At 38.7% G+C, this 25362-nt stretch overlaps 1 protein-coding gene across 1 annotated transcript in view; it reads right to left on the bottom strand.

The window, feature by feature from the left end:
* Positions 1 to 6428: 6428 nt before the first annotated feature.
* KIF25 (kinesin family member 25) overlaps positions 6429 to 25362 on the bottom strand; it is a 104019-nt gene continuing 85085 nt past the window's right edge. The window contains exons 12-16 of the mRNA XM_069070570.1: positions 21771 to 21944; positions 19738 to 19889; positions 9422 to 9616; positions 8745 to 8900; positions 6429 to 6719 (exon numbers count right to left, since the gene is read on the bottom strand). Of these exons, the coding sequence (XP_068926671.1) occupies positions 6562 to 6719; positions 8745 to 8900; positions 9422 to 9616; positions 19738 to 19889; positions 21771 to 21944 (835 nt within the window). The 3' untranslated portion in view covers positions 6429 to 6561. The remainder of the gene's footprint in view (positions 6720 to 8744; positions 8901 to 9421; positions 9617 to 19737; positions 19890 to 21770; positions 21945 to 25362) is intronic.

Below are 25362 nucleotides of genomic sequence, written 5' to 3'. Positions count from 1 at the left end.
CTTCTTCTTCTTCTTCTTCTTCTTCTTCTTCTTCTTCTTCTTCTTCTTCTCCCCCTCCCTTCCCTCGTATCTCTCTTCCCCCCCCCAATTTCTTTCTATCTATTGGTTTCTTCCCTACTGCCTATAAACACACCAAGATCTCTCCCATCCTTGAAAAGTCCTCCTCATTTGAACACCTATCACCCCCTCAAGCTATTCTATCTAGGCACTTTTTGAAATTTGGTGAATTGATGATTCTTTGTTCTTTTCCTGCCCTCTTGGTTTGGCCTGGGTTCATTTCTTTGGGATTGTGTGCCTTTTGAAGAAGAGAACTAGGATCCCAGTGCCATAATTATACCCCTACCACAGATTTCTGATGGCTCTAGCTTTCAGGGGTTCCCCTATCCCCGGTAAGGGGAACAGTAGAATACAAAACATATGCCCAGTAGAAACATAAATCAGTAATGGAACAGGTACTTTTCTTCCAGTAAGGGTAGGGAACTACTAGGAAATAGAGAATCATAGAATAATTTCAATTAGTTGAGAGGCTACTATCAATGCTTTATGGGACTTTTGCAACAGGGCTGCTCATTAACTAGTTTACATTTAGCTTCCAATGAGTATAGCTCAAACAGTTTCAGACTCTTTTCTTCCAGGGGTGTCTCTCTGTCAGTGACTCTTTCCCTCTCTCTCCTTTTGCCTCTGTCTCTGTCATTGCCTCTGACATTGTTTCTACATCTGCTTCAGTTGGCCAATAGTTGGCCAATACACATTGGGTCCTAGGGGACTCAGAAAATCACTGTTTCCTGTCAAGGGCAGGAGGAAGAAGAGACCTGAGGAGTAGAGATTGCCCCTTTAGTAACTTATCCATGGAATTCTGACTCAGCAGTCAATTATATGAGTCCTCATGGTTGAGAGTAAGGGCCCCTCTATCAGGTATCCCAAGGGAGTGCTATACATCACCAGATTATCTCACCTCCTTTTTTTTTTTTTTTTTGGCCTTTTTGGAGGGCAATTAAGTAACTTGCCCAAGGTTACACGGCTAGTTTTGTGTGTGTGGGTGTTGTGTCTAAGGCCGGAACCAAACTCGGGTCCTTCTGACTCCGAGGCTGGTGCTTTACTCACTGTGCCACCTAGCTGCCCCTTTCTCACCTCCTTTTTACAGTCAAACTCCTAAGGAAGAAAAAACCCAACTGTATTCCTGTTTCCCCTAACTCCTTTTCTTTCACTCATTTCTGAACCTTTTGCAAGCCACCTTCTGACCTCACCACTCGAAACTCTTCTCTCCAAAGTTATCAATTAATCCAAACTGCTAAACAGATGACCTTTGCTCACTCCTTAGTCTTCCTGCCCTCCATATAACATGTGACACCATTGATTTTCTCCTCTTCCTATTTACTCTTTTCTATCTAGGTTTTTATGATATTGATTTTCCTCCTGCCCACCTGAGAATTTATCTTTCACCTTTGCTGTATTATCATCCATATCTCCTAACTGTGGGTGGTACCCTAGCACTCTGCCGTGGGCCCTCTTATCTCTCTATACCCTCTCTTGGTGATCTCATCAGCTCCCAAGGTTTTAATAATCTTCTTTATGATAATGACTACCAGCTCTACATATCACCTCCTAGTCTCACCAACCCTGCATTACATTACCTATTAGACATTTGAACTGGATTTCTTATAGTCATTTCAAACTTAACATGTCCAAAATAGAACTTTTCCTTTTTCCATCTTCATTTTTCTTTTCCAAATCTTTTTCCACCATTCAAATTTCCTTATTTCTGTAGAGAGCACTACTATTCATTTGGTCACCTAAGTATATAATCTCTGTGCCATTCATGACTCCTCCCTCTCCCTCATCCCCCAATCAGTTGCCAGATCTTTCCCTTTCTACCTCTACAAAATCTCAGATCTATCCCCTTCTTGTACTTACATAGACACCCTAGTTCAGGACCTCATCATTTAGACTAATATAATAACTTTCTAATTGGTCTTGATCCTCTATAGTCCACCCTCTTAAAGTGATTTTCCTAAAAGCATAGTTATGACTGTATCACTTCTGCACTCAGAAAACCCCAGTGGGTCCCTATTACCTTTAAATCCAAATATAATATCCTTTTGGGAGGAGGGTGACATTCAAAGCCCTTCACAACTTGACTCAAACATTTCTAACTTCATTATATATCACTTTCTTTCAAGAACTCTTTGATCCAGCCAGATTAGTCTACCTGCTAGACAGCCCCTGTCCACAAGGAGCTAACATTCTAACGGTAGAAGTCAATACACAAATAGGACTAACAAAGGCTGGACAGGGAGATAGGCGTACCTGGGCTGCGGCATGGCTGGAAATGTTTGAAAAGTACTATAGAGGCCTCGCAAAGTTCAGAGATGTTCTAGAGGTAGAGTTCACCCGTTATTTCTAAGAGTGACATCACCTCTATTCCCAGTTGCTGGTGCTTCCTCCCTGCAAATAACTTGTACTTATCTTGTACGTATCTTGTATATATGATACTTATGGCTTTCCTTGATAGAATATAAGCTAACTGAAGGCAGGGATAATTTAATTTTCCACTTTGTCTCAAAGTGTTTGCCATGTAGTAAGTACTTAATAAATAGATATTGATTAATATCTAAGCCTTTTCATCCATCGCATCATTCTTCTCCCCCAGCTGCCCTTTTCTTTAAAGAATTCTCTAATTTTGTTTTTCCTAAAATAAGTCCAAAACTGACTGCAGTACTCTAGATGTGGTCAGACCAGGGCATTGTAAAATAGAACTACAACATCCTTAGTCATGGACACTATACTTTTTTTTTTTGGAGGGGGTAAGGTAGGGCAATTGGGGTAAAACGACTAGCCCAAGGTCCCATGGCTAGTTTTGTGTTAAGTGTCTGAGGCTGAGTCCTCCTGACTCCAGGGCCAGTGCCTGCCCCATCTAGTCACCCTGACACTATACTTTTCAATGCAGACTAGGATAGCATCAGTTTTGGGACTGCCATATCACACTGTTTACGTTTATGGAACTTGTAGTTCACCCAAATCCTCAGATCTTTTTTCAGAGAAATGACTTGTCATGCCCCCTGTATGCTGTCTTTTTGAAGTTGATTTTTGAATCCAAGTATAGAATTTTACATTTATCCACATTAAATTCATCTTGGTCAAGTTGACTGATGATTGTAGACTGTTGTGATGGTTTTAAATTCTAATTTTGTCATGCATATTAGCCATGCTTCATCCTTCATCCATCCTGTTAGTGATGAAATCAGCTTTGCTTCCTTTCCTTAGGATCCCTAGCTCACCCTATTCATTACCCAGATTTTATGCATTTACATATCAATATCAGAAGTCACAGGTTTTATTACTGGCTTTCTTCTGGGAGTTTATCAGTTGTCTCTCTTGAAGTAGATAGCATTTTTCATCATAAGTCTCTTGGAATTGTCATCAGTCATTGTATTTATCAGAGTAGCTAAGTCTTTCACAGTTGATTATCATTACAATATTATTATCACATGTACAATATTCTTCTGATTCTACCAATTTCACTTTGCATCAATTCATTTAAGTCTTCCTGGGTTTTTCTGAAGCCATCCCCCTTCATCATTTCATATAGCACAATAGTATTCTATCACAACTGTGTACTACAACATGTTTTTCAATTAATGGGAATGCCTTCAATTTCCTTTTTTTTTTTTTTGCCTTTTTTTGATTTTTGCCTTTTTTTGATTTCTTTGGAATACAGACCTAGTAGTAGTTACTGGAGGTGGCTAGGTGGTGGATACAAGTTTGATGACTGACTTTTGGTTGGCTCCGAGAATGGAACTCTCTCTCTGTCACTAAACTCTGTCCTTTCCTAAGAGAGAGAGCAGTAGTGAGCATAATGACTCCTCAAAGTTTGTGTGGGCAGAGGAGCAATGAGGAACTCTATGTGACCTGATGTCAAGTCAGGTTATGCTAGGCGAAGGATAGGAACTGATTGCTAAATCATTGTCATTCTAGAAATGATTCTTTTTTTTAGGATTATTTTTAATAAGTCTGTCTTTAGTAGAGGCAGCAGGGTGCATAGAAGGATTGAAAATGAGTCCAAGTGTTTCCTCTGACATATATTGGCTCAGTGACCCTGGACAAATCACTTAATCTGTTGGCCCTCAGGGCAACCCACTGAGTATAAATTGAAAAGAAGGTATCAGCCTGTATTAGTGGAGGGAACATCTTCATCTGGGAGTTCTATATACAAATGAAATCACAGTTTCAGTGCTTATTCCCATCCCTCTTTTCATCGTAGGAATGATTGTCTTTATTTCTTTTTGGGTGGGGAGGGGAGTAGTTCAGCTTCCATAGACCCTCATGATCAGTGCCTAGAAGATCTGTCATTACTGGCTCTCGTCATATTTGAGATGCAAAGAGGCTTTATGGCAGGCTCCAGCAATGTTAATCTAAAGGTAACAGTGTTTAATGTTTATCTCTAAAACATTGTACAGTCTTTCCATTTTTGGTCTTCAAAACAGTGCTGTGGCTCTCTGATCTCATAGGGTAAGCAAGGAGATGTGTATTAGGGTCAGAAAGGTAAACAGTGTTACTTAAGAAAAACTGCATGTTTCTGGTTCTATGTCATTTACTCCTTGGAGGATATTAAGTGCGCCAAATAGTTGGGGTGTTTTATATCTTTCTCTGCCTTCTGTTCAAAAGATTTCTAGAATATTCTGTTTCCTTGTCAGGGAAGGTGAAGGCTCCTCATAGAGACAAATGATCATTTTTCCTTTGCTTCTTCTCTCTGAACACTTTGAGTACTACACAGTAGAACAATGTTTTGTACATACTGTGCTGGGCTCAATTAATACTTGTTTGATTACTGTGCAGATAGTGAAATCGGCTTTTATTATTATCTGCCATGAATTGTTACTGGTCCTCAGGCCTATGGGGACATGAATTGTGGAGTGAATAAAAAAGCATTTATTAAGTGCTTTAAGGCCTAGAGAAATGGGAAATAGGAAAAACCAAGAAAGCTTTTACTCTCAGAGATCACGCACTAATTGGAATAGATAACACTTACAAGAAAGTTCACCTGCAGGGTGGGATGGGGTCCTTAGGCTGTGTCATTAGGTCAGATGGGGGAGAGGAGGGTCCAGCAGGTAAGGCTTGAAGGCTTTAAAAGGTAGAGGCAGGGATGATGCTGACCCTCCATGTCCCTGAACAGAAGAATGATATGAGGAGACTCCCACTTCATCAAAGCCATTAAGTAACCCAGATTGAATTGTGAGAGTGCCAGCAGTGGGGGTGGGGGCAGGAGAGGAGGTGGGGAGCAGGAAGGCAAGAGGATAAGGGCACCCCTAATGGTGGCTGCTCCATATGTTTTAAAAGTGATAAGGAAATGCTTCATCTCATTTTGGATCATTTTGCATATGGTAATTAAGGGTACATATCTCACAGATCTGTCATTATGTGACACAGCAGGGGACCCATTGGGAGTCTTGGCTTGGCACATAGGCTACCAACCAAATACTTGTTTAGTCTATGCTAACTGGGGACTTGAGAGAAATCTCTCCTCTCCCTATCACATGAGAATGAGGGAAATCTGAGGATATTTTTTCTTCATACATACATAAAGCATTCATGCTACCAAAGCCACCAATACATGAGACATCTTTTCATTGACCCATGACAAAGGTTCCCATTTTCAGAGCCAACATTAAATTGCTGGTGAAAAATTAAATGATGTTCCTGGCCTCTAGTGCAGACCCCTGTCTTTTTCCATGTGATGGCTATCCACCGTGGAGAACAACTTGAATCAGCCTGAGTTTCTAAGAGAGCACATGTTCCTCTGTGAAAATGGAATGGTACTCAGAATGACTATTTGGCCTCATTTCCCTCCTCCTTAAGGGCTGAAAATGTGGACAACCTCACACTTTTTAAACCTAGCTCCACTGTGGAAGTCCAGGGTCAAATACAGTTAGCCACATCTGTTACCAATCATGGCATTTGTGAGGCCTGAGTAAGGTCAGTCTTTTTGGAGTTGCAACCCCTGCTGTTGAATTTGATTTGGTAACCAGCTTCTCTCCATAAAAGTGTTAGATTTATGATTTTAATTTTTAAGGGAATTAAAATGAATGTTGGGACGCTCTTTGACACAGCTGGAAACTCTTTGCTGCAGAAACAGGCCTGGTAATCCCTGGCACAGTGATTCCCTACCCCCACTGTTACCTCCATCCCTTCAATCTGGTTGAATGCTGTAGATTTTATTTTCACAGTTGCAATTACCTTCCCTTCCCCTTTCTATCAATTGCTTCATGGTGTTCTAGAAAAAGATTGGTTTGATAAAATATTTCATTTAGCCCCCTCACCCCTACCCCACCTCAAATCCCAAAGCTTATGGTTTCTTTGATGATTTGTTACTGATACTGTTTGCGAGCTGTTGTCAATGTTTATTACTCCTTTCTTGGAATAAAACCATGTTTATGAAGTTCAAATGAAAAGAGTTTATTTGTTTCTGGCAGCTTACACTTTGAAAGCATGGCTCTCGGACAAGAAGATACGTTTCAGGATGAGGAACTCATTAATATTTTTAATCCACTAGAATCTTCTCTCTCATTTGGATTTGCCTGACACAAGCAGATTTCTTCTCTTGGCTTGGACTCTCTGAACTTGACGTGCTCGGCTTCCAAACCCCAGGGACTGCAGTGTTTCTGCCAAATACTTCTGGCAAGGGGACACACAGAGCATCACCAATAACTTCGCATCACCCCCTTTTAATAAAAAAAAAAGGGAACACATACATATAGGGAGAAAATAATTGTATGTCTAAGTAAGAAAATAGAGCACAGTGGAAGCTGTTGCCAACTTTCTGATTCTTCACTTTCTTCCACCTTCTGGGTCAGCAACATAATGTATTCTACAGAAAACCTTTCCTTTCTATTCCCCCACCCTCCACCCCTCAGGTGTCTCACAGGGGCTCCTAAGATTATCAAGGCACACAAAATGATGACTGATGGCCAGAAGGAAGCAGAATAAGAGATCTGACTTCTTTCTCCATCCTTCTTTCCTATATCTTCCTTACTTCTGGTGAACCTTTCTTTATAAGCCCCCATTGAGCATTTGAAGAATATACCTACTACTAATGATAATAGCAACAATCCCATAACTTTTCCATAGTGTTTCATGCCTACGCTTTCATTTTATGGGTTCTTTTAGCCTCACTCTTGAACGTGAATGTCTTTTCATGGAAGCTAGCTGCGGGACCATAGGAGGAGATGGGTATCTTCCTCCCCTATGCTTCCCTCTCCTACTGGGGGATGGGGGAAGGGTCATAATATAGTTCCCTAAGTTATGCATACAATTCTTTAGGACATGCCTAATGAATGCAGAGACAGAAAAGAGGAAAAGGTTGGTCAAAAGGAAAAAGAAAGGACAGAAGGAGAGAGAGGAGTAAAACTCATGTAGAGTGAGATTGGTAGAGTGGAGTCAACAATTGCTTGAGACGCCACAGATTGGTGTCCTCGTGCTCCGTAAATATGGAGGACTCAACCTTCTAACCTGCAGGTGAGTGATTCAATCAGTAACTAGTCATTAAGTTTCTATTAAGTGCCTCGCACTATGGATAACTCAGAAGATACAATCTCTGTCTTTAAGTCCCTACAATCCATGTCAGGGTACCAGAAATACACACGAAACAATTAGTAAGCAATATAAGATAGCTAAAAATTAAGGGCTACACTGTGCAGGACAGACTATATCTGCCATGGGAATTGAGAGAAGATTAAAAATGTAGTGAGGGAAGGATTGATGGAAGAGGTGAACACTGAGCTATGAGAAGCAACCAGGTGGTGAAGTGGGTAGAGCCTGGAGTCAGGAAGATCTGAGTTCAAATCTAGCCTCAAACATTTGCTAGCTGTGGGTTAGTCACTTAATCCTCTGTCTACCTCAGTTTCCTCAGGTATCAAATGGGAATCATAATAGCACCTACCTCCCAGGAGTGTTGTGAGGATTAAATAAGATAATATTTGCAAAACACTTAGCCCATTAACTGGCACACAGTAACATTTAATACAGGCTTATTTTCCTTCCCCCCTTTTTTGAAGAATAGGTTAAAATTTTTATTGGAAGGAGTGGGGAGGGGAGAGAGAGAGACAGAGACAGAGAGAGAGACAGAGACAGAGAGAGAGACAGAGAGTTATTGACTGAATGACTAGTAGATAGAAAGTTGTATTGGGGTCAGAGTACCTGGGTTCAAAGTCCAGCTCTATGCCTTCCTAAATTTATGACTGTGGGCAAAACAATTAACCTATCTGGGGTTCAGTTTCCTTATCAAAAATTGAAGGGGTTAGATTGGAAGACCCCGAGATCTCCTTCCAGCTCTAAATCTATGATTCTGGTTGGTTGTTGTCCTTTATAATAGAAGAGAACTAAAATGACATCCTTATGTTGGGGTCAAGGCACAGTATCTGATGAGACCAATATGAGATGGGAAGGCTCTACCACAGGTTGGGCACAAATAGTCCATATGAACATTTGGAGTGGAGATGTCTCTAAATTTACACATCTCATGTTTCTTTCAAGTTACTGCAACTCTAATGATCCTAATGGAATTGGGGAGAGCATTCCAAGAGGGATAAGTAGAACCAGGCTCACTGTGTCATCACTAAGCATGGTGAAAATATGAGTTTGGTCTTATGTGGTATATAAGAGACTATACTGAGTACTTCCAGAATATCCTTCTGGTACAGAACATGAAAACAGGAGAACAGGAGAAGGGAGAAGGGAAAGAGAGTTACCAATGGAATCTTGGAGTAGGTGGGTGAGTTTGCTGTTCCGGTAAGGAATGTGACCACGGTGCTCTGACAGGGCTCCCAGAACATCGGCCAGGGCTGCTAAGCTTCGATTTATAAATGAGGTCTCCCTCAGGATTGTCCCTGTCACTCCAGACATACCTAAGGGAAACCGAAACCACACTTAATTCTTACTTGCCTTTTAAATTTAGTTTTTGGGTTTTGTTTTGTTTATTTTTACTAAATATCACAAAGAATATAATTAAATAACCATGTCAGAAAAAAAAGCTGAATAAAGATTTCACAGGATGTTCCTGCATGTATTTTTATTTATACATAGGGAATATATATGTTGGAATATATTCCATTAACTTTGGTCCTGTAACAAGCTAAACAGTCAGCAGCTAAAACTCTTGGTCCTTTATAATATGGGATCTAATTTTCAAAATATTATTTGGAGGAAGAGACTACAATTGTAAGAAGAAAAGGAAAAGAAAAATAAATCGGCCCATTTGGAAGTAAAGAAGACTAAAATAAAAACAAACTATCTGTAAAGGGTGTTAAGGTTCAGAGGCTCAAACTTTTAAGTCTTTCCCACATTTTTCCAAGCACTCTATTCTGCAGAAAGGTTTAAGTTAAATGCTATCATGCCAAGGTTATCACTTCTGGAAGGGTCAACTTACCAATGCATTCACTGCCAGCCAAGTCCACAAGTTGTAACTTGGTTTGGACCTGCTTCTGCTGCTCTGTGGGGTCCAGGGGGATTGGTGCTGGAGAAGGACCTCGGGGAGAGAAGCTGGGCTTCTCACTTTTCATTACTTTCTGTGGAGCAGTGCACAGTATCTCTTTACACAGCTTTTCAATTGCTTGTTGATTTGCTATAAATGGGAGGGAAACCACTGGTATTTCGTGAGGTAAAAGGATGACAGGGAAAATACAAATTAATTTCACAAGAGCTGTTGATGACGAACCTTTAGCTCAGAGGCTAACAGATTCAATGTATTCCTGGGTCTATAAAACTGTTGTCATTCACTTCAAGTCTCATATATGGACTGGAAAAACTGTAGAGTGATAATTAGTGGTTTCTTTTGGCAATAACGCCAAAAGCAAAAAAGGGAAAAGGGAATGATCATCATTTATCTGTTGGATGTTAAACTAATCTCTAATTGCCAATACTTGTCTCAAGACAAATTAGCAATGTTTTCCAGAGAGGTTAAGTTAACAGTATGAGCAAATGTTTCCATTTTCATTAACACCAGAAAAAATTATTCTTGGCAGAAAAAAATCTACCCTAAGTTTGTAGGCCCCAAGAAAAAGAAATTCCACTACATCTCTTTGATAACCTAATACAACAAGCCTCAACTTTCTTTATGTCAAACTTAAATTCTTCAGGTTGCAATGGAAATGTATTTCCTTTTGTCCTGTTTTTTTTTTTTTGAGGGGGGAAGGCAAGGCAATTGGAGTTAAGTGACTTGCCCAAGGTCACACAGCTAGTAAATGTGTCAAGTGTCTGAGGCTGGATTTGAACTCAGGTCCTTCTGACTTCAGGGCCGGTGCTCTAATCACTACGCCACCTAGCTACCACTCTCTTGTTTTGATCTCGAAGGTGGTGACCACTCTAGGGCCTACAATGGGAGGTGTTTAATAGTTGTTTGTTGAGTTGTATAACTATGATATTCTTCAAGTTTTTCAAGGTTATACAATTCATTTTCAAGTATTTGTTTAGCTATCTCAGAATCTATAAATGTGATGATATTTTTGGTATTTATCAAAGATAAATACATAGAGAGGGAAAAATAAATACAAACTCAAGAAACCCCAGCAACAAGAGCACTTTTCACTTACCAGTAACATTTTTTTTTTTAATGGAAAACATCATCCCTGGCAGTGATTTTGTCAGGCCTTGTCCCGTTTGCTTAGTCATAGGTTTTTGGCCCTTCCATAGGCCACCCGTTTTCACTACCTGCTGTGTGTGCCCTGTTCCTCTATACAAACAACTCAATTAAATTCAATTTAACGTTTATTAAGTACTTATCATGTGTAAGGCATGAAGGATAGACGCACAAAAAAGAATGGCCCCATTCTCTCAACACTGAGTCTATATAAAATATATGCAAGGTAAATATAAAGTCATTTTGGTATGGGAGAAGGGAAAGAGAGCTTCAGGCAAGGCCTTGTGGAGGAGGCAGAGCTTAAGCTGAGCCTTTAAATAAGCTAGGAGTTCCAAAAGGTGGAAGTCAGGAGGGAAATTATTCCATGTGCAGGGTGGGAGATGGAATGTTGTACATGGGGTCTGACAAGTGGACCCATTTAAATAGAACACAGAACTTTGGGAGGGGGATTCATGTGAAATCAGTCTGTACAGAAAGGATGGATCCAGGTTGTGAAGGGTGGTAAATGCCAAACAGAGAAGACAGTATCTTATCCAGAGACAATAGAAAGCCATCGAAATTTCTTGATCTGGACAGTGATATATCAAGGTAGAATCTTAGAGAAATATGTACATTTAGTCAGTAAAGGGGAGAAACAAGTTGAGATGCAGAATAGTTTTGTGGAAGCCAAGGGGGGAGTTTCAAAAAGAGGGCCATGGCTAATGGTTAAGAGCACTGAATGCTAAGAAAGTTAAGGATCCAGGCTGAGAAAAGACCACTGGATTTGATAACTAAGAGGTCAGTGGTGACCACTTTGCAGAGAAGTTTCAGTGCTGTGGTTAAGGGAGGACAGGAGGTAGAGTGTAAGAGGCTGTTGTATGGAAGAGAGAGTAGACTCATTCTTGGCCTTCAAGGACAGAGCTAGGAATCATGGGTAGACATTGCAGAGAAGCAAGCTTAGGTTTGGTTTCAGGGAAATCTAACAACCTATACAAAATGTGCAAAAATATTTATAGCAACTTTTTTGTGGTAGCAAAGAAGGAAAAAACAAGGCAGTGTCCATCAACTGGGGAATTGCTAAACACATTATGGTATAAGAACGTAATGGGAAACTATTGTTCCATAAGAAATGACGAAGGGAGTGATTTCAGATAAATCTGGGAAGAATTACATAAAAGGATACAGACTAGAATGAGAATAATGAGAATTTATATAATAACAACATTGTAAAGACAAAAAGCTTTAAAAGACTTAACTCTGAACAATGCAATGACTAACCAAAATTCTATGATGAAACATGCTCCCTGTCTGCTCATTGCCAATGGACTTTGAGTGAAGAAATATATACATACATATACACATACATTTATATAGATGTATATATATGTGTGTGTGTGTGTATATGTATATATAGTATGTGTGTGTATGTGTATATATGTATATTTGAATATGGCCAATATGAGAATTGATTTTGCTTGACTGAATATTTGTTATAAGAATTTTGTTTTTCATTAAAAATTATTTTTACATGTAACTGGGGAAAAAGAAAAATAAAATACTAAAATTTTTAAAAAGAATATTGTTTTTCTTTCTTTTTCAACAGGAGATTATGGGATAAGAAGGAAAGAAAATGTCAATTGAGAAAATGAAATTTTAAAATTAGATAAAACAAAATATTCCCAACAATTAGAATGGTTAAAAACTGGTATGGGCTGCCTAGAGAGGTAGTCCTTTTTTTTTTTTTTAAAGCAATTGGGGTTAAGTAACTTGCTCAAAGTTACACGGCCAGTTATTTCTGGGTGTGGTGCTACATATCTGAGCCCAGATTCAATCCCCAGGTCATCCCAACACTGGGGCCGGTGCTCTTTACTTTCTGTGTTACCTGGCCGCCCTCTGAGGTAGTCAGTTCTATTAAGCAAAGGCTGGATGACTTCTTGTTGGTTATGGGAAAGTATTCTTGTTCAAGTATAAGTTGGACTAGTTGGCCTCTGAGCCCCCTTCTACTTTGGAGATTCTGTGGGGGCAGTAAGGCCGATTACTCTTAAGAATCTTGGCAGTAAAAAGATATAGGTCAAGTAGGTAAGAGAGTCAAAGGCTTTTGTTTGTTTTAAGAGTCATCAGGTAGTATATTTGAAGACAGAATATGAGCACTGGAGAGGTTATGGATGCTGGAGACCAAGGAGAGATAATGGAACAAGGCCCTAAAAGAAGCTGGAGAGGATTAATATATATATTTTTATAGCACTTTACATAGTTTACAAACCACTTTCCTCACAAAAACCCACTGATATAGGTAGTGCAATGATTGATATGCTCATTCACTCAAAAGAGAAAAGGAAAAGGGAGAAGGAATTAGAATGAGGATAGATTAAGGGAAGAATTAGTCGTAAGCAAAACCAACTCTAAAGCTGTACAAAAATATTGACAGCTCTTTTTTTTTAATGTTTTTTTTTTTTTTGCTTTTTAGAGGGCAATTGGGGTTAAGTGACTTGCCCAAGGTCACACAGCTAGTTTTTGTGTTCAGTGTCTGAGGTCAGATTTGAACTCAGGTCCTCCTGACTCCAGGGCCAGTGCTCTATTCACTGCGTCACCTAGCCACCCAAAAAGTATTTTTTGAAGTAGGAAAGAATTGAAATCTGATGGGGTGTACATAAATTGAGGAATGACTTGATTATTTATGGTATATACATGGGGGAATACTATTATACAATAAGAAATTATAAGTATAATTGTATATATATTTGTATGTGTATATATTATACACGCACACATCACACACATTTCTTTTGGACATGATCAACATGAAAATTAGTTTTTCTTGACTATACATGTTTTTTTTTTCCATTCTCAACTGGTAGAAGGGAGGGGGAGAAGGAAGATTTTTGTTGATAGAAAAAAATAGAGTTCAGAAGGGGCACATGTATTATTTCCCCATGTTAGAAGACAAACAATTTCTCTTTGTTTAGTCATTTATGAGTGTTCATTTGTGTTTGCTCTTTTTATGTTTTTCAACTCTTTTGTTTGAACTTCAAAGTTTTTATAGAGCTCAGGTCATTTTATCAGGAATGACTAAAAGCCCTCTATTTCATTAAAAATTCATTTTTTCCACATTAGGATTATACTTAGTTTTGCTAAGTAAGTTATTATATCTCTTTTTTTTTTTTACTATAAGTCTAGATGTTTTGCCTTCTGGGACATTTTATTCCAAGCTCTCCACTCTTTCATAGTTGTGGCTATTAAATCATGTGACATTCTGATGGGCTTCTTGCTTACTTGAATTTTTTCTTTCTGGATGCTTACAGTGTATTTTTCCTTTGACCTGGAAGTTATGGATTTTGGCTATAATGTTCATGAGAGTTTTCATTTGGAGGTTTCTTTCAGGAGGTGACTGGTGGGTTGTTTCTATTTTTCCTTTGCTCTCTTATTCTAAGAGATTTGAGCAGTATTCTTTTAAGATTTCTTGAAATATGATACCTAGGTCATAGCTTTTAGGTAGTCCAGTGATTTTTAATTTTTTTTTCTGCTCAATCTCCTTTCAATGTTAGTTATTTTTGTTAAAAGATACCTTACATTTTCTTCTACTTTTTCAGTCTTTTTAAAAAAATATATTTCTTATTGTCTCATGAAATCATTATCTTCTATTTGGTTCATTCTAATTTTCAGGGAGTTTGATGTTAGGACAAAGTTTTGTACCTCTTCTACTAAGCTGTTAATTCCCTTTCCAATTCTTTTTTTCCCCATAGCTCTCATTTCTTTTTCCAAGTTCTTCCTCTAGAACTCCAATTTAATTTATAGAAGCATTTTTAGCTAAAAAGAAAACCCTTCTTTTACCTCTTCCAGGAATTCTTCTTAAATATGTGCCCAAGGTATGTTTTTCTTTGAGACTTTTCTTGTAGATGTTTTGGAGTTATTTTCTTCCAGGTTTGTGTTTTGAGTGTCCCTCTCGTCACAGTAGCATTTTATGGTAGGTTGTTGCTGTTTGTTAATTCTTTTAGCCTACTTTTCGATTTTAGATGTTATGGTAGGGGCCAGGTGCTGCACACTTCTGGAAGGAGGATCTGGGCTGGTCCAATTACTGCTTTCTTAGGAGATTGAATTGTGTTATTCCAAGCTGTCAGGGTCAACTCAGGCTGAGGAGCTATAAACTTTCAGTGCTCTCATCATGGTCTGATCCAGGGATAAATTTAATCGCTGCCCTTCCCTGCACCCAGTCTGAGCTTGGTAAGTTCCTGCCCTGGGTTTCTGGACTCTGCCACCACTCTAATAGAATTATGGGCTTCACTATAGTCTGCTTCTTGCTCTGATTGTTCCTCTGCAGGATTCATACTGGGTTGAACTGGAACTTGAACTAAGACCCTGCTCCACTCCTTGGGAGTCACACAACTGCTGTTAGATTTTGAACTTGCTTCCCAGTCAGTGCACACCCCAGGGCTCATGATAACTCCTTTTTGTTGTTGTTGTTCAGTCATTTTCAGTCATGGCTGACTCTTCCTGATCCCATTTGGGCAAAGATACTGGAGTAGTTTGCAATTTTCTTCTCCAATTCATTTTACAGATGAGGAAACTGAAGCAAACAGGGCTAAGTGACTTGCCCAGGGTCACACAGCTACTAAGTGTCTGAGGTTGTATTTGTACTCAGGCCCAGCATTCTACCCACTACACCATGTAGCTGCTCCTGGTAAATCCTTACCCTGGACTATTAATTTTAGGTGCATGTCCCCTCATCTGTCCACTCTAGATCTGTGTCCCCTAACTGGGTAGTGAGTGACAAAGCTGCTGGTTAGCACCTGTTTCTGCACTTTGCATGAGGTCATAGTGTTCCATCTGGGTTAGGAACCTCATTTTGGAGTGGGGTGCTAGAAAGCACCAGTACCTCCTGTGCTATACCCAGAGTCTATAGACTATCTCCCTATGCCAACCCAGGCTGGATAAATGACTCCCTGTGATTTATTTTTTTTCTTGGATTTCCCAATCAGAATTAAGTCTGTTCATTATCTAGATCTATGTGGAGGAGTTTTGGGAGAGCACTCACTGTACTTCTTTGTGATTCTCCGCCTTCCTGTCTCTGTCCAACACGCCTATTCTTGTAGATAAGAAAATGGAAACTCACAGAGTGTGAGTTGCCCAAGATCATATAAACTAGTATGTAGTAAAACCAGAACTCAATCCCAGCTATTCTGGCTCCAGGAAAGTGCTTGTGACTATGCTAGCTGTTGTGATTGGATCAATTGGACATGTGGCAATCTTCCTCTTCAATAGAAGTGAAGATATCAAGCATCAGGGACATTCTGAATAAGTAGAATGGAACAAGATGTGATGAGGGGAAAACTGGGAATCAGTAAGATCTGGGCTTGAGTTCTGGCTCTGCTGTGACATCGGGAAAGTCACTTAACTCCATGTAGGCTTCAGTTTCCCCACTTGTGAAAATGATGAGATTGGACTTGATGACCTCTCAAGTCTACCCTATATTCCTGTCTTGTATTAGTGATGCCCATGGGAGGTCTTTCCAGGTTTTCCTCCTAGACTTCTTGGAATTCTGGCTTTCCTGGATGTACTGGTGGATCTGTGGCTTCATGGGTGAAGTTACTCCCTCCATCAGTGAATACCAATTTGTACAAGCTATTTGTACAAATTAGTAGCAAGTTGGCCCATAACTTGTGAGATTCACAGTTCATTGCTAGGGTCCCTTAAACATTAAGGCTTTGAAAGAAGGGAAGTGAGACCAGAGAAGGGACAATAGACTAGCAAATCAGGGAAGGAAGGAATGATTTTTTTTTCATTGCAGACAATGAACTTTATGTTTAGGAGGGTTGAAGCACAGGGAGAAATAGAATGATAGAAGGTTATGATCAGATAAAGAAATGTAAGGGCTCTCTGATCCTTGTGTTTGGTGATGAGATCAAGGCTATGCATCCACATGTGTTGCTGAGGTGAAGTAAAGGTGAAGGTCATGGGATTTGAGGAGGTCAATGAATTGGGAAGCAAGGATACTTACATTCAAGGGCACACAGAACTAGTTCAGAGGGGCACCAGACCACCATAGTTTGAACCTCTTCAGATTAGAATCTTACCTGGACAATTATTTCTACAGTCTCCTAAATGAACTGTGAATCTCACAACTTGTTCATTCATTCTCCAATTGATGGGCATCCCTTTAATTTCCAATTTTTTGCTACCACTAAAAGAGTTGCTATAAATATTTTTGCACATCAAGGTCCTTGTCCTTTTTCTTTGATCTCTTTGGAATACAGACCTAGTAACGGTATTGTTATGCCCTTTGGGCATAGTTCCAATTTAATCTCCAGAATGGTTGGATCTGTTTACCACTCTGTTTCTTAGCCAGTACCAGATTGTTTTGATGTTTGCCACTTTGTAATACAGTTTGAGATATGCTACTGCTAGGCCAGCTTCCTTCACTTTTTTTTTTATTGATTTCCTTGATATTCTTGACCTTTTGTTCTTCCATATGAATTTTATTTGTATTTTTTAGCTCTATACAATATGAAACTGTTTTCCCCAAAGTTTACCAATATAATCTCTCACTTATAAAATCTAATGGCCATTACACAGTCTTCCCTAAGTTGGGATTTTAAAATTTGGGAACTTTCTCACTCTTTCTTTCCCCTATTTATTTGGTTAGATTTCTCTATTTAAATTTATATTTTAATATAGATTTATTTAAATATAGTTTATATTATTTAAATGTATAGATTGATAGATATCTAACTAAGTTTTGGTAAGTATCCAATGGCACAGAGGGAAAATTATTTTAATACTCTTTTTCTGATCTTGATAGGAAATTTCCCCTCCATCCTAGATCTATCAATCCAGGGTCTCTATCATACAGGGTTTGACATCTATCTCCTTACCTTCTGTTTCTGAATAAAAAAAAGACATAAAGACAGGCAGCGCTAGCAACTTTTAATAAGCTTTTCAGGTTCCCATGGGAACTTTCTGTCTAAAAATCATATAGCTGATATCTTGACTTTACTTATATCATAAGGTGGGATTCACAACAGTGTGATGTAGTAGAGGATTGGGCCTAGAGTTCAGAAGATCTGAGTTCACATTCTGCCTTTTGCCCATCCTAGCCATGTGACTCCAGGCAAGTCCCTTAACCTCAGTCCTATAGGCAACTCTCTAGGATTATAAGTTGCAAATGAGCTACTGATATTCATGAGGGGATGCTGCCACAGCAGGGGTTCCCTATGCTAATGAAATCACAAATCTGTATCCATCCAAAAATGATGTGGGATTAGACTAGTCTTGCTTGGCATTAGAGGACAGAACTAGAAGCAATGAGTTGACTTGGTAGAGGAACATATATGGGCTCTATTCACAAAAAAAAAGTTTTCTAACAATTCTTATCAAAAGGAAGAAACAGACATGGTAGAAATGGTGGGAAACTTGGGGGGAAATAGGTGGATGTGCATCAAAGATTTTAAGATAGTAGTTTCAAAGAGTCCAGATAAAGTAGAAGAGGAGCCTCTGGACTAAAATTCTATGTCCCAGAAGGGGTGGGGATGTCCTAAGAAAGAATTAGGAGTGGAAGGAAGAAGAAGAGTTGTCTAAAGAGCACAAAAAGGATGAAAAGAGAACTTCTTACCCAACTTCATTTTTTTACAAAAAGACTTTGTAAAGAAAAGATGGAGGAGAGGAAAGGTAATGAAGAGTGAATACAAAAGTGTAGCACAGCCATGCAAGAATAGTACTAAGAATGCTAAAGCTCATAAAGAGTCATAGCTGGTAAGGAGAGCTAGGTGACCAAAAGAGTGCTTTTTAAAAAAAGCTACACTGGTAGCAGTGCTCATTTTTAGAAAAAAAAAAAAAGGGGGGGGTAGGGAAGAAAGATCAAAGAAGTTATAGGACACCTACTTGGAATGAATGGAATGGTGATAATGCACACCAGAAGGAAGAGCCTGTTCAATGAGATGTTAGAAGTGAACCTTTCCAGTGAAAGGAATTCACAATCCTTGGTCTACAAGTATTTTCCAGCTCTAAAACTATAAACTTATTTTGCTTTGATAAAGTAATTTTGGACTAAAAAGAGAAGGAAAAAAAAGGCTAATAGAGAATCAATACCCCATAAGAGATAAGGAAATTATAAGACAGTTCTGAGAAATGCAAACAGGCTCATAAGGCTTTATGTTCATGTCATATAAGGATTGGTTGAAGGAACTGGGGATTGTTTGCATGGAGAAGACTTGAGTGGAGGGAAGCATGATAATTATATTCCAAGTATTTGAACTATTGTCATATGATAGAGGAATTAGATTCTGCATTTCCTCTGTCTCCCATGCCTGCGATCCTCTTCCTCCTCATCTTCATCTCCTTGTCTCCCTAGTTTCCTTCAAGTCCTAGCTACAAAAAGCCTTTCTTGTTACCTTTAATGCTATCGCTTTTCTCTGTTGATTATCTCCAATTGTGTGTGTGTGTGTGTGTGTGTGTGTTGTTTGCATGTTGTCTCCCCCACTGGATTGTGAATTCCTTTATAACATGGGACTATTTGGGGCCTTTTTTTTTTTTTTTGTATCTCTAGCTCTTAACACAGTGCCTAGCACATAGTAAGCTTTTAGTAAATCCTTATTGACTCCCTCTAGTAGATATTCCCCATACCTTCTGACCTCCAGCTATATAATCTCTTGTCATAACAGGTGAATGGCGACAGTCCTTCTGCATAAAAAAAAAAAACCCATGGAACCATTTCTCTTAAGATGTATCATCCCAGCAAGGTTGAAAGGCTCTCCTCCTATCATAGGCTCTCCTCCCCATAGCTAGGTCTCTCATAGCTAGGACCCTCAGCTAGGTCTCCTCCAACATCTTGCTTCCTCGTCTGATTTTGGAGCAAGATCAGAAAAAACTGGGTAAGCCCTGAGCAGAGTCCTTAATACATCAGGAGATAGGGCACAGAGATCCCACAGCAGGTTACATAGTAAGGACATGCTGGAATGGGAAAAAGTATTTTAAGACCCCCATGAGATCTGAGACTACAATGCAAGGGAGACCACAGTCACAAACCTTCCATTTTCCAATTCAATCTGATTTAATAAGCATTTGTTAAGCACCCACTATGTTCCAGGAGAAACAATGAAACAGGAATTATTTTAGAAATATTTCATTCTACTCACCAAAGCTATCAAAAGGGACAGATATTGTGAGAGTTACTGTAACCACCAAGTGAGAACGTGAAGAATCAGCATGAACCAATGTGGGGTGTTTCACTCTGAGCTGCAGACTTTTATTGATAAGCTTCATAAATTCAGCAGGACTTTCTACAAGCCTGGAGAAGGAATCAGCTTTAGATAATAGCTTTTTGAAGGAAACAAGAAATGTTTTATAGTTAACCCACTCTTCTAGGGTTGGGGAAAGGCAGGGAGATCAACCTATGTAGCCCAGTTTCCAACTTCTCATAGACAATATGGATCGACAGAATTCCATTATATAAACTCAGTTGAGATACTTAAATTAGTTTGTTTAAAAAATAAGACTGAAAACCCAGACACAACATACATTATAAATGAAGCCAAAAGGATTTTGCTTGCTTTGTGGTATATACTTAACAATCAGCTTGAGGATATAGTCTGGATTTTCCTCAGTGGGTTGCACATAACTGTGACTTTCCTATGGACCTTCTGGGCTTTTTGTACTTCTTTAAAATCGGTTTTCAGAGGGCAGCTTAGGGGCGCAGTAAGTAAAGCACTGGCCCTGGAGTCAGGAGAACTTGAGTTCAGTTCCGGCCTCAGACACTTAATACAAAAAAAAAAACCTAGCTGTGTAACCTTGGGCAAGTTACTTAACCCCAACTGCCCTCCAAAAAAGGCAAAAAAAAAAAAAAGTGGTTTTCATTCAAATGAAAGATTAACAGGAATTTTTTGAAGACCTACAGAGAATGATAGATACATAGCTTAGATTGAACCTATTTTCTCATCAGTCTTGTCTGCCTGTCAATTCATATCTCATTGATTTAGGCTCATATTCTCTCTGTCTCTCTTTCTCTCTCTCTCTCACTTTTTTTTGTAAAAATTTTTTTCTCGCACTTATTGTTAGACTTTAAAAGGTACCATTAGCAACCAGAGATGCAAAGTCTAGTAACCCAAGAGGGATATAGGGCCAAACAGAAGAAGTCCTGAAAGAGGAAAATAGTGCCACAATGTGAGCAGGGTTATAGACAAAATTAACAGTAGGAAATGTTTATTTCTGTTCATCCGTTTGAGAAAATATATAAAATAGAATTGTTTCTTTCTACATTTTAAAATTTCCTTCTCTCTCTGGATTTCAAACATTGGCGTGCCCCTGTTTTAAGCAAATCTATTAGGTGAAAATTTAGATGAATAAGACATAAATTATAAGTGACTATTTACTCAGTAAAATAATTCTTCATTTATTATTTTGTTGAAAATAACAATAATAACAGCCAGCATTTCTTCACCTTTTTAAAGTTTGCAATGTGATTTACAAATATTATTCTCGTTTTATCTTTACAACAACTCTGGGAGATAAGTGCTATTATTATTCATATTTTACAAAGGAGGAAACTGAAGTAGACAGAGGCTGTGACTTGTCCAAAGTTACACAGCTAATAGGTATCAGAGGCTGTATTTGAACTTAGGTCTTCCTGATTCTAGAGCCAGTGCTGCACCCCCTGAGCTAGGATCCTAGGCATTACCATAGGAATCTTTTCAGATAAAAAGCATCTCCAAATTCATTTAATATAGGATTCTTTTTATATCTGTTCAGTTTACATAAATCTATTTGTAAACATATTTATAAAATAAAACCAGCTACAACTTTGTTGTGTTATTTAAAGAAGGTGGCATCTATTAGGTGACTTATAAAGAGCAGAAAAGTTTATAACAACTTGTATAGTCGCCTAAGAAAAACAAATACCTTCCCCTGAAAGTGGATTGTGTCTTAAGTAACCCAAACAAGCCAAACACTTCAACCTTTTTGACTATGATGACATGCCAGTAGGTTAGATAGTGTATTGGAGAGTAATAATGATCTTGCTGGGGTACCTGTCACCCCACTGATGAGTAACTTGCCATGACTGATCAGTATTTCTAGGATAGCATTTTTTCACTCTCACTGTGTCATATGTGTCTTTCTTACCTGGTAGAAGAAGAAACATTTCCAGTAAGAAGTTATATGATATACTACTCACTCATAGGTCAATAGAGGTACATTACTCTTGCCTTCCTTGGTTGTGATCACATCACGCTTTACACCAAATATTCCAGAGCTGTCCTTGGCCAGAAGGTCAAAGAGTTCATTATTATATATTTCAACTACAGAAGCCTCAACCCGGGGGTTTACTGTTGGATTTTCTGAAAGAAGTCTAGGTTGTGGGAGGAGGAGGAGAAAAAGAAGAGAGAAGGGAGAAAAAAAAAACACAAAATAAACCAAAAGGCACCCCTTCAATGTCAGCAGGCTGTCCTTAAAATAGTAACTTTTTTTTTCTTTTTGGAGGGGGGAAGGTAGGGCAATTGGGGTTAAATGACTTGCCCAATGTCATATGACTAGTTTTTTTGTGTTGTGTCTAAAGCTGAATTTGAACTCAAGTCCTCCTGACTCCAGGTCCAGTGCTCTATTCATTGCGCCACCTAGCCACCCCCAAAATAGTAAGTTTCACTACAAAATGATTATAATGCCAGAAATCACTTAGATTCTTTTTTCTTTAAAGCAATAGGGGTTAAGTAACTTGCTCAAGGTTACACGGCCAGTTATTTCTGGGTGTGGTGCTGAGTATCTGAGCCCAGATTTGATCCAGGTCATCCTGACACTGGAGCCGGTGCTCTTACTCACTGAGCCACCTGGCTGCCCCTAATCACTTAAATTCTTAAAGCCAATGAGTTTACAATAATGTTTGTGCTAACATCAAGAATTATAAACCCAACAAGAAGACAAACATGGCGTTTAAGTTATAAAACAAATAGGTATACTTGGGACAAAGATTTAATCTGGGGCTACATAGACAAACCAACTTTTAACAAATGGTACTTTTAGAATGCTAAACTCTTCTATGATGAAGAACCCAAAAAGCATGTTTCCTTGAAGTAAAACGAAGGTACATGAGTTTTAGCACTAGATAGATTTCCAAGAACAGCAAGTATAGCAACTTTTAGCATTGCTACATGTTTTCTATGTTCTTTTGAAATACATTCCTTTTTTTGTTGTTGTTGAGATTTACCCTAGTTTTCCCTATTTTTCCACAAAGTTCCCACTTATATAGTTCCTTTTGAGGTGACCTCATTGAAATTACTGTCTACTCCATCCTGACTGCCAATTGTCCTAACCATTCAAGGTTTTTCATGTTTTCAGAGGATTGTAATCTAATATTCATGAATAACATAGATCCATGCTATATTACAAGGTTGCAGGTAATGTTAGCTTTAAAGCCCTGAGTGACTCCTGATTTTACATTCAAGAGTCACATAAAAAGAATATTATGAGAACTAGGTTGGGAGATTATGATGGCAGGATTTCTTCCTGCTTGGAGAAAATCCATCCTAACTGTCTCCTAATAAAATGCTTAGTGGAGTCAGTTTTCAACTAGGCCAAGAAGACAAATAACCAAGGACAAATACAAAAGGATGACAAGAAACTATGGCAATAGTGTCAGGAAGGCTAAATCTAGAAGAGCTAAGACTTGTGAAAAATGCTAAGAACAAATCCACGAGTTTTCTTTTTTGTGTGTCAGTGGGGATAGGCCCCTACTATACTCAGAGTAAAAGGAAAGTGAGGAAGATATAAGCTCAGAGTTTAGGGCAGATGGCTATAATAGAAAGTTGTTGTTTGGTTGTTTTATTCGTGTTCCATTCTTCATGACCCCATTGGGGGTTTTCTAAGTAAAGATACTGGAATGGTTTGCCATTTCCTTCTCCAGCTCATTTTACAGAATAGTAAAAAGAGACAATGTTAAGTGACTTGCCCAGGGTCACACAGCTAGTAAGTGTCTGAGGCTGCATTTGAACTCATGAAGATGAGTCTTCCTGATTCCAAACCCAGTGCTCTATCCACTGCTTCACCTACCTGCCCTACCATAATGTTAACCCCCTACAAAATTCTAGAATGGATTGCTAAATAAGTGACTTGTGAGTTCTTAGAAAAGAGAGACAGCTTGAACAGGTTAATATCACATCAAACTAAATTGGTTTCTTCTTTTTAAATTCACCCTTTCCTCCCTCTATCTTTATTTTTAAATTTTTATTAATTTATTTACTTACTTTGTTTAATTGTTCATTACTGATCTACACTGGTAGATAAATAAAATTTCATAAAAATACTTTCTCTGGATTTCAGCTATGGATTTGACAACATCTCTCACATCTTTTAAAATTTTATTTTGGAACTGTCTAGTGATTTCTTTATTCCAGGAAACTCCTGGTGAGGAATTTTCTTTAAAATGCAGACCTCCAACTCTCCTATAACATATGGTATTAGAGAGGTACCAGGAACACTGAGCAATTAATTGACTTGCCCAAGATCACAGAGTCAGTATATACGTCAGAAGTAGACTTTGAACCCAGGTTTTCTTGACTCCTGGGTCAATTTTCTATCCACTCTGCCATGTTGCCTATCATCATTATAGGTAAGATGGAAGAATGTGACTAGTTCTCTAAGGTTCATTGAAATATCCAAAAGTTGGAATTAAATTAAAAGCTGCAATGGGTTTTTGGTTTTTTTTTTTTTTGCTTTTTGGAAGGCAGTTGGGGTTAAGTGACTTGCCCAAGGTCACACGGCAAGTTTTTGTGTTAAGTGTCTGAGGCTGGATTTGAACTCAGGTCCTCCTTACCCCAGGGCCGGTGCTCTATTCACTTCGCCACCTAGCTGCCCCCTGAAATAGGTTTTGAAGCTAACTTTAGATATTCTTCAGAACTGAAAGTTTTTCTTAAAAAAAAAAATCCACACATTTCCTTTCTCTAGAAATTCTAATTATATGTACTGATAAATATGGATTGGATGAAAGCCCTCAAGAGCACAGTAATTTAGCAGCATTGATTTTAAAAGTTCTTAAAACCTGCATGAGTTGAACAAGTGTCAAACCATACATGGTACTGAGCACATTGGAATTAATCCTGGGCACCACATTTTAAGAGAGATTTTGGTAAATTAGAGAACAGTCCAGAAAATAACTAGGACTGTTAGTCAACTCAAAACCACGTCAGATAAAAACTGCTTGAGAAGCTAAGGCTAATTAGCCTAGAAAAAGGAAGACTTAGGGAAAACATGATAACTATTTCTAGATATTTGAAGGGATAAACTTATATTGCATATCTCTAGAGGACAGAATTACCCCCAGGTGTGGAAATAACAAGGATGCTGGTTATTGTTCCATATAGAAAACTTAGTGATAAATACAACTGTCAAAAAATTGAATTGGGTGCCTTGCATTAGCTGTGGCGGTGGTGTTGTTTGCCGTTTGTTCTGGAAGAGGATCAATGATGTCAGGAGGTTGATGTCTTGATTTGCAGGTGAATTACATTCAAGTGAGTCAGAGCTGTTCAAACTCACCAGCCTCATTTTCTCCTCCAGAGCCATTTGGAGTCCAGCAGCTAGATATAGGTTAGCACAGAGGACTGCGGATGCAGTGGGAGACCTTGACCTTTTTAAGGAAGGTCTTTCCCAGGTCTCAGTTTGTCTGAAGCAATGCCTATTTAATAATTAAAGGCTAGATAAGAATTGAGGCAAAAGAGGCTTAGTTTGCCTACACACACACACACACACACACACACACACACACACACACACACACA

This window comes from Petaurus breviceps, unplaced genomic scaffold (genome assembly GCF_028583685.1).
Source record: "Petaurus breviceps papuanus isolate PSGF00001 unplaced genomic scaffold, PetGlider_PUasm1.0 90808, whole genome shotgun sequence".
Lineage (NCBI taxonomy): Eukaryota > Metazoa > Chordata > Mammalia > Diprotodontia > Petauridae > Petaurus > Petaurus breviceps.
Note: the sequence above shows the minus strand (reverse complement) of the source record. Positions and strands in the feature narration are given on the sequence as shown.